Source organism: Melanotaenia boesemani, chromosome 9 (assembly GCF_017639745.1).
Source record: "Melanotaenia boesemani isolate fMelBoe1 chromosome 9, fMelBoe1.pri, whole genome shotgun sequence".
NCBI lineage: Eukaryota > Metazoa > Chordata > Actinopteri > Atheriniformes > Melanotaeniidae > Melanotaenia > Melanotaenia boesemani.
In genome coordinates, this window is record NC_055690.1 from 13,294,018 (window position 1) to 13,307,844 (window position 13,827).

General features: G+C 37.3%; 1 protein-coding gene across 1 annotated transcript in view; it reads right to left on the reverse strand.

Moving 5' to 3' along the window:
* frem2b (FRAS1 related extracellular matrix 2b) overlaps nt 1–13,827 on the reverse strand; it is a 49,758-nt gene that overhangs the window by 21,010 nt on the left and 14,921 nt on the right. The window contains exons 3-4 of the mRNA XM_041993832.1: nt 3,523–3,669; nt 509–739 (exon numbers count right to left, since the gene is read on the reverse strand). Of these exons, the coding sequence (XP_041849766.1) occupies nt 509–739; nt 3,523–3,669 (378 nt within the window). The remainder of the gene's footprint in view (nt 1–508; nt 740–3,522; nt 3,670–13,827) is intronic.

A 13,827-nucleotide genomic window follows, 5' to 3' on the forward strand; every position in this document is an offset into this window, starting at 1 on the left:
CTTTTGACTTTTTTAGCAACATTTTTTTAGAAAGATAATAACACCAAGCTCACTCTTTTTTTTCTTTCACTTTGCAGAAATACTCATAATGAAAATGTGTTTACAGTATTATTAGTTTCCCTCAGCTGTCACTCTTTTTGTAGATTAATGTAAAATTCATGGTGCTGTGATGCCTTCAGGCACATGGCAGATGAATTAAACTGATCAAACATGATCAACTTAAACATGACCGAAGCTTGGATAGGGGTTGAAAAATACACAAATTACTATGATATTCACAGTGTACAAGACTTTCTAAGATTACTCTATAAATGCATAGTCTTTTTCAGTTTTTCATACTCTACCTTGCAGAGAAAGGGTGTAAAATAAATCTTTTATGTGTTGGTGGAACTGAAAAAGGCAAAGTACTTTGTCATTGCTGTGTAAGGGTTCTACAGTAACACATAACTAAAATCTTTGTCTCTTTAAAAATATGTTTCTCTAGTAATCGTTGTAATTTCAAACTGACCGTCATCTGGGTCCAGGATCTCCACAGTAGCAACCTCTGGGAATTCAAGTGCTGCCATCACTGGCTCAGACAGCACAATCTGGAATGTCTCTGACACTTCATACTCGCTGTCTGACAGGATTCTGACCTTCCAGGTGGCTGTGGTCTGGCCTGGGTTGAACTGCACCTGTTTCTGAGACTTCCCGCGGAAATCTTTGTCCTTTTCGGCACTACCATCCTTTGTGCCAATACCTGAAGGACAGAGGAAAGGAAGGATTATTATAATTATAAAGTTAATATGTATTTCCCACATGTACATGCACTGTGGATCTCTTTACTTAATGTGAATCTTGATACAGTATTATAAAAAAAAGAGAAGAGAAGAGAAGAGAAGAGAAGAGAAGAGAAGAGAAGAGAAGAGAAGAGAAGAGAAGAGAAGAGAAGAGAAGAGACAATTTAACTACTGAAATTTAAACTGAAATTTCTTAACACCTGCCATGCAACTTCAGTTTCTGTCCCCAGTGTTTAAAATAAGTATGCTGGAAATAAAGCCAATTATCCTTCATGTCAGCCTGGTCTTGGCAGAAGTGGTCCGAGGCTGACATGGACTGTCTGACCTTCAGCTTGTGAGCTGTTTGATGGAGCTCATAGCTGCCATAGCTGTGACTCTGGCAGGCTTCCTGTTGAGCAAGAGCATTGAAGCCAGTGAATTGTCACACAGCCTCTCTATTGTTTGTGCTAACTGGTCACACAACATGCATCAGGGTTTTGATGACTAAAGAAATAAGCATGAATACACATTCCATGGCAATCTTGCAAGATGCCATATATGTAAAAAAAAACAAAACAAAACATTTTTTTTTTAAATAATGAAACTTTAAACACTAAAGCAACTGTAACGGTCTTCAAAAAATTGGAAAAAAAAAACATAATTTGGTCAAAACTGAAGAACTTCAGTACAAAAAGAGATGAAATACTGAAATATGACAGCATGGCTGCACTCATGTTCTGCACAATTTCTTCAATAGTCTGCAGATTGAGGAATGCTGAGTTTAAGTATTTTCTTAAATTATGATAATATTCTTTGATGAAATGAAAGTGGGCTTTGATATGCATGTGCAGATATAGGGGAATGCCTCTGCACATTGTAACAGAGATAAAACAGTCAGACTCAATGGGGCTTGAAAGATCAGCAGTCTTCAAAGAGCAGCTGCGAGAGAAGAAAGCATGATTTGCTCATGAATTCTATGCCCCAAACAAGGCCTAGATTGAATGGCCCTGATCACAGCAGTCATCCTGGGGATTCCTGGCAGGTGGGCTGACTGCAGCCTCCACACTGGTGCCACCTTCAGTGTGCTGGGCAAGAGAACACATCTCTTGTCTTCATGCGAAGGTACAGACATGAATTCAGATGTTTCCTTGAGTGTTATTTGGCTCTGGTGGCAGGTTTATGTCAGTAAATCAAACTGGTTTTCTGCTTTCCCCCTTCTATTCTTAACAATTAGAAGAAAACTGAAACTAGCTGTTTGGATATTGGTTGTAGTTGTGTTTAATATTGCAGATATGTTGTTAAAGGACAAGAATGGATGATAGATCAAATAGATGTTACTATATTTTAACTAATATGTAAGTTATTTTGTATTTCAGACACTTCAGCATAATTTGGGTTATATCTTAATTAATACATCAAATAATTTAAAGGTTACAATAAAAGTGCAAATAAAATAAATGTAACAGCAGGTTTCTGTTTAGTTAGTTTTATAAATATTTATCTCAGCTAGAAATTAAAGAAGAAATATTTCCAAGAATCTGTTACGACTGACAAAACACAACAGATCATTATGATCAAAGAAGCACTGCTTGCAGATGTAAACTTGAAAAACAGTTTACATAAAAGGTTTCCTCACTTGTGTTCAGAGGAAAAGGAAACAAAACTCTTTCACACAGTTCATGTTTTTATCTTTGCATTGAACACAGTGCATCCACAGTTGAACATAGCATGTCCTTGAATGTTTATGCAGCCATAAATAAATCATATCACTGCTCCAGTACATAAAAACATTATAATTTTTGATTATTTGCCATATCTCCTTTACAGTATTACTTTGTTGTTTAATATTAACTTGCAGGGAGATCATTCTGAGGTCATCTTGCATCTTGCAGGCATTTCAAAGTTTTTATTTTCGCTTTCTTTTATTGTTGCATCTTGTATACATAACAAAATGTAAGCATGTTCCATGTTTCAGTTTTTGATTCACTCTTTACTGTGAACCATTTTTGAACATTTACATCAATGGTGAATGAAATGTTGTTTTATATGAATAACTCACTGAGGTAGAGCAGCCACAAACCGCTTGTGACTATGTAAAGGTTAGCAGAATTTCCATATCATTTTAGAGATTTTTCATTAGCCCTGAGGCCCTGGAGCATAAAAAGATAAGAGATGACAGTGAAGGGAATGATCCTTTATGGGATGTGACCTTTAACTTCAAGTCATTTTTAATCACAACTCATCTCCACTGAAAAAATAAATGGCAGCACAAAAACATGGAAATTGCTGTTAGTGGTGAGTATTTCTGCCGCTAAGCAGCACTAAGAGTTATAATTAGTTTAGTTCTGTCCAGTAAATTGCCTCCACCAACATTTAGAGTGGCGCCCGTATGGCCACTAACTTCAGGTGACCTTATGCATGTACTTAAGAAGCCCCGTGGGATTTTCCTGTGCTATTGTCTGATTGGAACACAAACACTGGTCAGAGAAGAAAGGCTAAAGGTCATGACCTGTGTGACCCTACTGAATATCTGGACCAGCCTTACTATTGTCTCAAAATATATCAAAAGATGTAGTTATCTATCAGTGTGTTAGCTTTCCAAACAATAAAATCTTTGTGTCTTTGATTGAATTTTAATAATGCAACAATGCAAATAAAACTGAATTGATGAAAATGCTACACGCTTTCAATAATCACCGGCAATTTCAAATAATACTTGTCACCATACTGGATTAGGAAGTAACTTGAGCCAAAGAGCACTTACTAACAAAAGAAGTCTCCCCCAGGTAGCCACGACGTTTAAGGACCACCTCCAGGAACTTCGCATCCTCGTCCACCACATAGTGTTCCTTTTCCAGAGATATCCAAGCCCAGTTTAGTCGAAACTGTTGGTTTCTAAGTTTGTTGCCTCCTGCAAACACAAATGATGAATAAAAATCTTTAAATGCTTCTCAAGAATTCATCAAACAGCAAAAGAAAACATAGAAGGGAAATTAAACAGCCTAAACCAGACTTAATAATCCAAATACGCTTTGAAAATGAATGCTACATTCTGTGTCTGGGCTGGCACAGATATTTAATACCCCTTATTGGAGGGATTTCTTGGATACCTTAAGGACTTGAAATTCAGTCATTGCCAGCACTCAGTGGGAGGTATGATGCATGCAAAGCCCTTATACTAAAGGAATATGGTTTATGCTATCTAATTGCTTCATTTTTAATTAAGATAAAGGATGTCTGTTTCCTGTCTGAACTGGGTTATTTTATACTTGCCTTTTGAAGTTGCATTCAAAGGCTATAGCTACAGTACCGGAGGGCATGACTGCTACCATTTGGCCATTAAGGCTCAAACCACAAGTGTATAAATAGGCTTCAAACACACAAAGATACACAAACTCAAACACAAAAATGTGAAGATGCACACACATTGACTCATACAGAAATGATGCCACACTTTGATATTGTAATTTCCAGAGCAATGGCAAACAGTCTAAATAATAACACACTGGTTAGCAAAAGTCAAAGTACATTCATCAGACAGTGAGGCCTGCTGGCTGGCCTCAGTGGATGAACACAGTGAAATCCAGACTGAGCCATTAAACACCTGTCACTTCTGAAAAAGGTGGAACAAAAGCGAGATGGCCAGGAGGATGTGGCGGCATTGTTTAGAGGGTTCACAGGGTTGCTGTTGTTTATGTTAGGCACAGCTAAGTGTCTCTACTCTGCCACGCCCATGTTGTTATGGTCAGTAAATCTGTCACCTACCACCGACCACTTCACTGAGTTCATTTCCTTTCTCTTTAAGCAAACTGAAACCTTCACACATTCACCCTGGGAGCTGTATTATGTGTGAAGGGGAAAGCATTTATGAGTTTAGGAGTCTGAGTGTGTGTGTGCACAAGGGAAACCTTCTATGCACCAGTCCAAACCTTTTTACTTTGGTGTAATAGCACATAGTATAAACCTACTGTGATGGCTCAAGACCCACAATGGTAATGTTTGTCACATTTTTCATTATACATTTATTTGCATATAAATATTAGCATTATTTGTTTTCATGTTGACCTTGCATTGGTGGTTTGAAGTGCACACTTAGCAACAATGGAAGGTTATGTACTTTGTTTTAACATGTTTCTCTTGTTCTGAGTTACCATGGTGGGGCAAGCTTCATTTCCTGGTTGATGAAAAGCGTGGTAAAAGGCTAAGGGGCCTTAAATCTGGGCACCAGTTCATCAGGCTCTACCATGTGCTGCTGGATCATAGGGGGTAATTTCAACCAATTTTAAAATTACTTTCTGTGTCCTTGTTGCTTTACTGCTTGGTCCCTGACACCCACAGTGTTGAAGTTAGGCCTTAATGCTAAACATAGTTTTTTTTTTTTTTTTTAAGAATACACTATGCTCTACACACGGACAAGGACAACTTCATGTACTCATCAAGGTACTTCACAAAGAACTTAAAAATGTCAAGACTGCATCTGCAGTCATACGAGAGAAATATGACAACTTTGTTTGTTCTCTACATTTATTAAAAGAAGAAAAAAGATGACACAAACTGATGCTCCTTCCACATAAAGATCCTTTTTGAATGGAGAGAAGTTTAGACTCAGATGTTAGCTGTAATTGGGTCATAAAGCTTTAGAAACTGTTAGCCTTGAGCCACAATTTCACAATTCTTTCCATCCTGGTAAATGAATTCGTGTTTTGATTAATTTAATAGCATAAACTGTATTTCAATACATTTATTTGCAACAGTATCAATGAGTATTTGATCTCTCTTTTTTAAATTTTCTTTTAAGCATTTTTTAATAAAGCATAAGACAACCAGGACCTCAACATAACAGGAGAGCAAGGTTAAAGGAAGCAGAAAGAAAGAAAGGGTCAGGACATCTTAAGTCAATTCAACCTATTGACCTATTCTATATTGTACAATGCTATCTAATAAAAATCGAGAAGAAAAAAATATATAAATGCAATCTGGCATCCGGTTATGTCTAATATATTTCCAGCTATGCCTCATGGAGTATTGTTGAGAATGGCTTCCACATTTTCTGAAAACAAAGAAGGCTGTTCCCCTATGCTGCAGCGGATCTGTTCTAGCTCAGCGATCATGACCATTTCATTCAACCATTTAATCTTCTAGCTTCCAGATTTCCAGTTTAACAATCTTATTTATTCATTTCTTTATTTATTTTTGATATACCCATGCATGCTTTGAGAATCTCCCTTTGGTAGTCAGTGAGGGTCTTTGTTTTGTTAGAGCAACCATAAATTGTCAGTTTGCAGTCTACATGGTCTCTCTGACCTTATTATGACTCCAAGATTTGTTTTTCTACCACTTAATATTATTCAGTAGATTGGTCTCATGCAATCTTTATAATATCTCTTCAAATATAAGATCTTGATATTTAACATTAATCAAAAGCTCTATCTGCTACTGTGACATATTTATGAAGATTTAGTTTTGAATGCTGGTGCTCAATGTCTATTAAGGCATCACATCACAGTGTTTTGTACAGTGTTATGAGAAGTTTTCCAGGTCCACCATGTAGTTACACCTCCAAATAATTACAAGAAAAAGGTAACAAATACAGCGAGGAAATCTTGGAGGATAGGGAGAAGCAGAAAGATAAATATTTTATTAATCCCAAAGGAAAAACTCTTTGTAATAGCGCTTCATTTGAGATAATAAGAAGTAGCAATATAAAGATGCTGGCAGGTCAGATAAGAAAAACAGCTCAACCTAAATTCTAAAACCACAGTGTGGAAAGGAAATACTTCTTTGGGGAGACTTTCAAGTACAACACAATGCGCTTAAACCAGCAAATATAAAGTCTTAAAAAAGGATTTATTTAATGAGTCATGCATTCTTGAGTATACCACGGAGTAGGATTTTAGCTTCCTGTGTGTTCCACATCATTCCTCTGAAGACAGGTGACCTTTCTATGACAGGACCTCACTGCACTGTTTGGATTAAAGCCAGCAGCGTGGCACTCATGCCACATGTAAACACTGCATGTGTGATCTCTGAGCTGTGGAGCTTGTCCTCCACTGAGGCAATGGAAAAAGAAAAGGTCTTTGGTAGGTGTCTGTTTAGACTTGTTAGCCATGACACTGTAACAGTTACAGTTTAGTATACTTAAACCCAAGTATAGAGCTACATTAATAAAACAGATTGCACATGTAATCAAATGCCCAGACAGAGAACAGGAAAGATAATCTCACATTTTAATTAAACATTAAATGGTTATGTGTTTGCAAAAAGTATTCACGATACTAAGAAAAGAGCTTGTACATCAAACAAAGACTCAAAGAGAGTCCTTTTTGTTAAGATAAGTCATCTATTTGTCTTCAGTGGTATTAGCAAACATAAATTAACACGTACATAATTTTTTCATATCCAGCAGATTTAGAGGGGGATGTCTCCCATAAACTACATGTAAACTCATTAATTACAATTAGTTTATGAGGCCTGGAATCCCTGGTAAAGCTGCAGTGATATGGCCTTTAGGGAACTGGGGAGTAGAGGTGCTTGTTTCCAGAGGACCACTTCACTCCACCAAATTTCTTTCTAATTAAGATAAGGAGGGGTTGGCGTAAGTCCACTTCAAAGAGGCCCCAAGGAAAACACCAGAGTTAATCTTTAACTAGGCTCACAGCACTAAGACAGAATTTGGTGGACAATATTGCTATCTCTCAGACGTAGGTTTCTGCATTAAGATGAAGTTCAGCAGATGGTGGTGGACTTTCAGACGGTTTCTTTATAATGCAGCCATCATTATGCATTGAATTGACTGCTTTCCCACGCTGTCTCTATCTGGCTTATACTAACCTTTTAATCATTCTTTGTAAAAATCATGTAAATCTAGTGTAAAAACTGGAATGGACAGTTAAATGAATTATCTCACAAATCCCCTTGTAGAGTTCAAAAAGTTCTGTCCACTCATATAGAGATTGTGCGATGAGGAACAGAAGCCTTTTGAGAGAGGCAAAAGAATGTGAGAGGGTGAGCTGTGCCAATTTAGTGCCCCTGTCTCCTCCCTGCATACATGTTGCAGTCAGGCCTTATTTGGCCACCGTCAGGCATCGTAGAGCTGTGGTGCCCCATGGACCCTCGTCTGTTAATTCAGCCAGGCAGACAGACTGGCGGCCCCTTGCCAACAGAGCCAGCACCACATTAATCAGCCTGGATAAATGAGTACTAACCTGTAAATACTGCTCGAGTGACACAATACATCTAAAAATACTTAATGATTGTGTACTCTGAATTGATTTTCAAACAGTACATTTGTCTGTTTCCTTAAAATGCAAAGAAATAAAAGGCTAGTTAAACAAATATCAGCAGAGCAATTTTATCTAAGTCCTTCACAGATATGTAACAAAACATTAATGGGTTTGTTACAGGTTTTTTATTTTTATTTTTTTAATTCATCATTCCCAACAGGGTTCATATCTGTTAAAGTGAGGCAGTTCAGTCATTTAAATACTGGAGACTTTTGTGTTCATTTTTCCAACAGTTTAACTCACACATGCCAGTGTAAGTGACCAAGAAGCCCCAAGCTGCTAAAAGTTTAACTTCTATATATCAAATTTAATCTATTAAGCGCTTTTAATGCAAAAAAAGCAGCACAAACCGTTTAGATGATAAAAAAACAACAATTTATGCATAATAAAAATCAAACATAAACCTTCGCACAATATTAAAATAAAAATTTAAAAACACACCTCTATTTCTATTCTTTTTGATACACACACACACACACACACACACACACACACACACACACACACACACACACACACACACACACACACACATTCCTACCCGGTTCTGCATGTCAACTTCAACCCCTAACATCTGTCTCTTAACTGAATGTAGGTATAAAAATATTAATGGAGATAAAAATCTGCCTTGACGCTTCAAACACAGATATCTAGATCTGTTTGAACTTACTTAAGAGTCTGTGTTGTATTTATGAGGTTTTTATTGCAATACTATAACAACATAGTTTTTATCAACATCAGAAAATTATGATCTTTACTTCACCTAAAGACGTTTCTACTGTTACTGATCAACATTTGGACACTAAGCAAGCAACAGATGGTCAGGGTGCCACACGCCTTTGGCTTAATTTTATAAATATTCATGGTCCAGGCTGACAGCCTCTATTATTATCTGCAGTGAAACAGCAAGGCTGAAATGTTTCCCTGTTTTGTTTTATTTTAAGACTGGACTTTATTAAATTTGTGTGATGAACTTTGCTGAAAGTTGTCAGTTTTATTAAAATTATTCCATTAGGTTCAGTTTTATTTCAGTTTTGTCTTTGGGGTATGTAGATAGACCTTCTGCTGTGTTAAAAATCAAGATGTACTCTGCTCTAAGAAATCAACCTCCAATGTTTATTTTTCCATTACTGTGATAGAAAATAACAGTACAGTATAAATGTACAGTATATCATAAATGACCTGCCTTTGAGCTCAACAATTTACTAGACCATGCCAGCATACTTTTTACCTGTCCAATTAAGGCAAAAGGGAGATGATAATCCTGTTAAAGGCAGAAAAATAGGACATGGCAGAGCAGAGAGAGCATGATATGGTCTAATCACCCTAAGCCTCATATCTGCAAAGAGCTGGCCATAGTTTGAAAGATTTAGGACGGTTATGATTTCACAGGCCCTAAACCTTTTCTACCCTCTCAGGGAACTGCTCTGCTATAAATCTGCCCTCTCCACCGGATCTGATCTGGATGCTGCAGCCTCTGTGTCCACTCCAACACAGTGGTCACTCTGACGAGCCTGAAAGAAAGGCCAGAGGTTCTTTTGAACAAAAGTTCTGGGTCACAGAGTCATGCAAGGCTTAAGGCAAGCTATGCTTTGCTCTCAGCAGGGAAAGTTCTTTAAGATTAACATCTGAACTACATATAGAGGTGATGCTTTCTATGCTCTCTTTAAATTTGAAATGTAATGGCCAGCATTACATTCATCCCCAATGACCACATCTTTAATACATTTGTTAAAGAGGTGAGTTGGAGTTTAAAAATGCAATAAGCAGTTAGTGTTAATAGATTTTATGGTCTTTTACCCTTTAGGAGTTTTTAAAGTTTTTAAGGCATACTGTAAATGAGAAAAATGTTGAATATGAACCAGAGTTTTGTATATACACACACACACACACACACACACACACATATATATATGTATATATATAGCCAACTGCCAATGGCGGAAACTTCTGATTGCCGGTGGCCGATTTACTTGTCTGCTAACTAGTGGTGGAAACTGGAGAAAAATGCTTAAATTTGTTAGGGAGCATAAGGATCAGACTTTGGAGCAATGGAAGAAGGTCATGTGGTCTGATGAGTCCAGATTTACCCAGTTCCAGAGCATCAGGGTAGGAAAAGTGGCAGATGAAGTGATGTAGCCATCATGCCTAGTGTCTACTGTACCAGTTGGTGGGGGGTTGCTGCAGTTGGTCAGGTCTAGGTTCAGAAGCATTAAGTACCCAAAGAATGAAGTCAGCTGATAAACCTGAATACACTGAACGACCAGGTTATACCATCAATGGATTTTTTTCTTCCCTGGTGGCATGGGCATATTCCAAAGTGACAATACCAGGATTCATCAGGCTCAAATTGTGAAAGAGTGGTTCAGGGAGCACGAGACATCATTTTCGCAAATGGACTGGCCACCACAGAATCAAGACCTGAACCCTAGAGAATCTTTGGCATGTGCTGGAGAAAGCTTTGCACAGTGGTAGGACTCACCCATCATCAATACAAGATCTTGGTGAAAAATTATGTGACATTGTAGAAGCTTATTGAAACAATGCCACAGTGAATGCTGCCATAATAAAAGCTAAAGGTCATCCAACAAAATATTAAATTGTGTCTTGATAAAGTTGTTTTTGGTGGTGACTTTTTTTGGCCAGCAAGTGTGATTACAGCTCAATTTTAGGGTGGCTTTCAGGTGTACAAATAAATCATGTAATTTATTATAATCTATTTTTCGTAAGACAAAAAGCAAAGAATGAAAAATTATTGGTCCTACTGCTTAGGTAAATCACTATATATATGATAATATTGTGATAAATTGCCACACTACAAACCAACATCTGCAAAAAGCCAGCCAAGATAAAACTGTTCCTATACTGTCCACTATAGTATGACTCCCAGAATCAAACTTTTTAAAACAAAAAACCTTCATGATGTCCACATTTGCCTTTTGTTTTAAAACTTTCAAACTGAAGCACAAAAGTTTTGTAGAAGCCAAACAGTGACTTTCTTCTAGGTTAAAAAAAGAAAGAGCCCCTCACATGTGTGGGAAGGCAAAGCAGAATTCAAAGGGCTCTTATTTCAGACGGGGCTCCTTTATTTGTTGCTCAGGGGAAAAATGTGGCAGAGGAAATACTGTACAATGTGATTATAGGAAAAGGTCACTACTGTCCTGGGAGCATGCTTCACTGGCCAGTATCCTCACTCACTGCCACAAATGACGGCATTTGTCAGCAGAGAAAACTCATAAGAGAACACTTTGATTGAAGGTATGATATTACTGAGTTGTTAAAATGTGTTAAAATTCAACTTAATAAAAAAAACTATAAAAGTACACACTAAAAAACAAGAGAATGTCCATGACATTTGTTTATTTACTATAACAGCATCAATTACTGTCATCGCATAAGTCAATATGGTAATATTCTAAGGTCTGAAATATAACCATAAAAACAATGGCTGGGTATATTTAGCTAAGCTATTTGAAAAGGATTAACATCTGTCTCTGAGAAACATAACTCAGAGAATCTGCTTCTGTTGTGGTATGCAATGAAAAAGTGTGTCCTGCCAAGAGCACAAGCTCAGGACCTCTTACTGATCATGGCTATATCTGCAAACTGGAAAACAAACTGTAAGACAAGTTAATAATTCATATGAATTTTATTTTAGAAGGATTTACAATAAAAAATGATCTCATCATTAAAACACACTGCATTACAAAACTGAAAAGATGTAGAATCAAATTCTCCTGTATCACTGAACTAAATATAAAAGTGGCATTGAAGCAGTTGTTGAGGGGTTTGCTTGTTTTAATTGTGTAGGTGAGGTCAGACAACGTATTCCTTGATTGCCCTTGAATAACACTCCTGTCAGTCAAACAGGACTCAGTCTCAAGTGTCTTAATTAACAGTCAGCCACATGGTTTAGAGAGCAAAAGCCTGAACTCTCAGTAACAAGGGGAGTAACAACAAAAGGCTGAATTAGCAGCCACAGGGCTTTTTCAGCACTCACATAAAGGTCATTGTGGATTTAAAATCTTGAGTTTCTCGCTCATTACCACTCAATTTTGTAGTGTGTAAACACCCTGATGCATAGGTTGTTGTAGCTTTGGCAAATCTACAACAAGCCAGTGAAAACAATGCATGAATAAATAAAAAATATAGCTGCAACCATAAAGAAAAATGACAGCCTGTTGTTTTTGTTTTTTTTTTTAGGTCATCTTAAAACATAAACATCATCAAGTCATATCCTGCCTGACTGGGGAGATGACTGAACAGGAAAGAACAAAAGCAGTAAAATAACAAGGAGATACATGGCTAAGTGTGAAAATGTAAAAGAAAACAAAGCAATATAAGAACACAAGAAGACAGGACTTGACAAAGGGAGGGGGACGTGCTTTTTCTTGACCCTTGAATGCAGAGTGTTTGCTCTCTTGTCAGACCGAATAATGGTGGACTGTTTGCTGAAAGCCGCAGTGTGAGGCCATAGAATATAAAACCCCATCCCTGTCCCACAGACTCATGCGCTCCATACTAATAAAGCTGGGAATTTGTCGGCTCTGTTCTCAGAGCTGGCTGGTGTCATTTATAACAACATGCTTCTGCTGCATTTCACAGTTGTTACATGCAAATCCTCACATGTAGAAAGGCATTTGCCTGAAAGGAAAATACTCCCTGAAAAGATGAAATGGTAATTCCTAAATAAGTGTTAAATGACTCCTGGTCCTGTGTTTACAACTGGTGAAAAGGAGACATCAAATACAACTGTGAAAACCTGCATGTTAAAGATAAGAATGCTATTCTACATTATGAAAAGGTGGAAGAAAATGTCTGAGGATTTAGTGTTGGTATTGTCTCCAGCTTGTAATATTGAACTGAAGCCAGTCTGTGCAATGGAAGAAGCTCTTGGTTCAAAAATACTTACTGGTAACTTAAAAGAGGACTACTTCTAAGCATGCTCACAAAATTAAATTTGCTGACATTCAAGCTGCAAGCATTTTGTTTCATCTAAATCATTGTAAAAACAGCCTTTAGATGTCTGTGCTCTGAACTGGGAAACTTTCAATGTCAAAATCTTAAAAACATTCAGGTCAAAATCAGAGAAACTGTTGTGTTACTGTTACTGGGGCAGATTTTGCCACTGTGACTTTGGTTAAAGTGGTGACCAACTGCACCCCCTTACATGTGTAGTATACTGCTAATTTTACTTGTTTTCTGTGGTAAAGATGCACAACCTGTGATGTGTTTTATTTTTCAGACACTGAGGGCAATTAGATAAATCTCAAAAAAGAAATGCATGTCAGGCAGGAAGAAAACACATTTTTGCTTGCAGGTATATTCTGTGCTAAAATATCAATTTAAAATACATTCAACTTCATTTAGAACTTAAGTTTAAAACTCAAATTAAAACTGCTGGCTGAAGTTTCACAATGCCTCAAAGTCAGAGAAATTCCTCTCCTTAACTATCTGCTCCTTCAGTGACCAGTGATAACCTTTAAAGCAAGACAAAACAATTTAATGGTTACTGCAATGCCTTAGCCAATTACTATGGGTGTTAAGGAGTGAAATGTGACAAGTGTTTCAGATTGCACAGTTGTCTAGACGTGCACCCTCTGGCCTTTCTTTCTTAACCATCATCCTATTTGCTTACCAATATGTAACTCTTCACTCTAAGCCCAGCCCATGTGCTAGAAAACTAAGATAAGCTCATTCATGGTCCAGTTAATTTCAGTCAGCAAGACATTTCTCAGTATTCTTCATGAGAGAAAGGTTCATCAGGTCTGAGCATTTCACTGTTA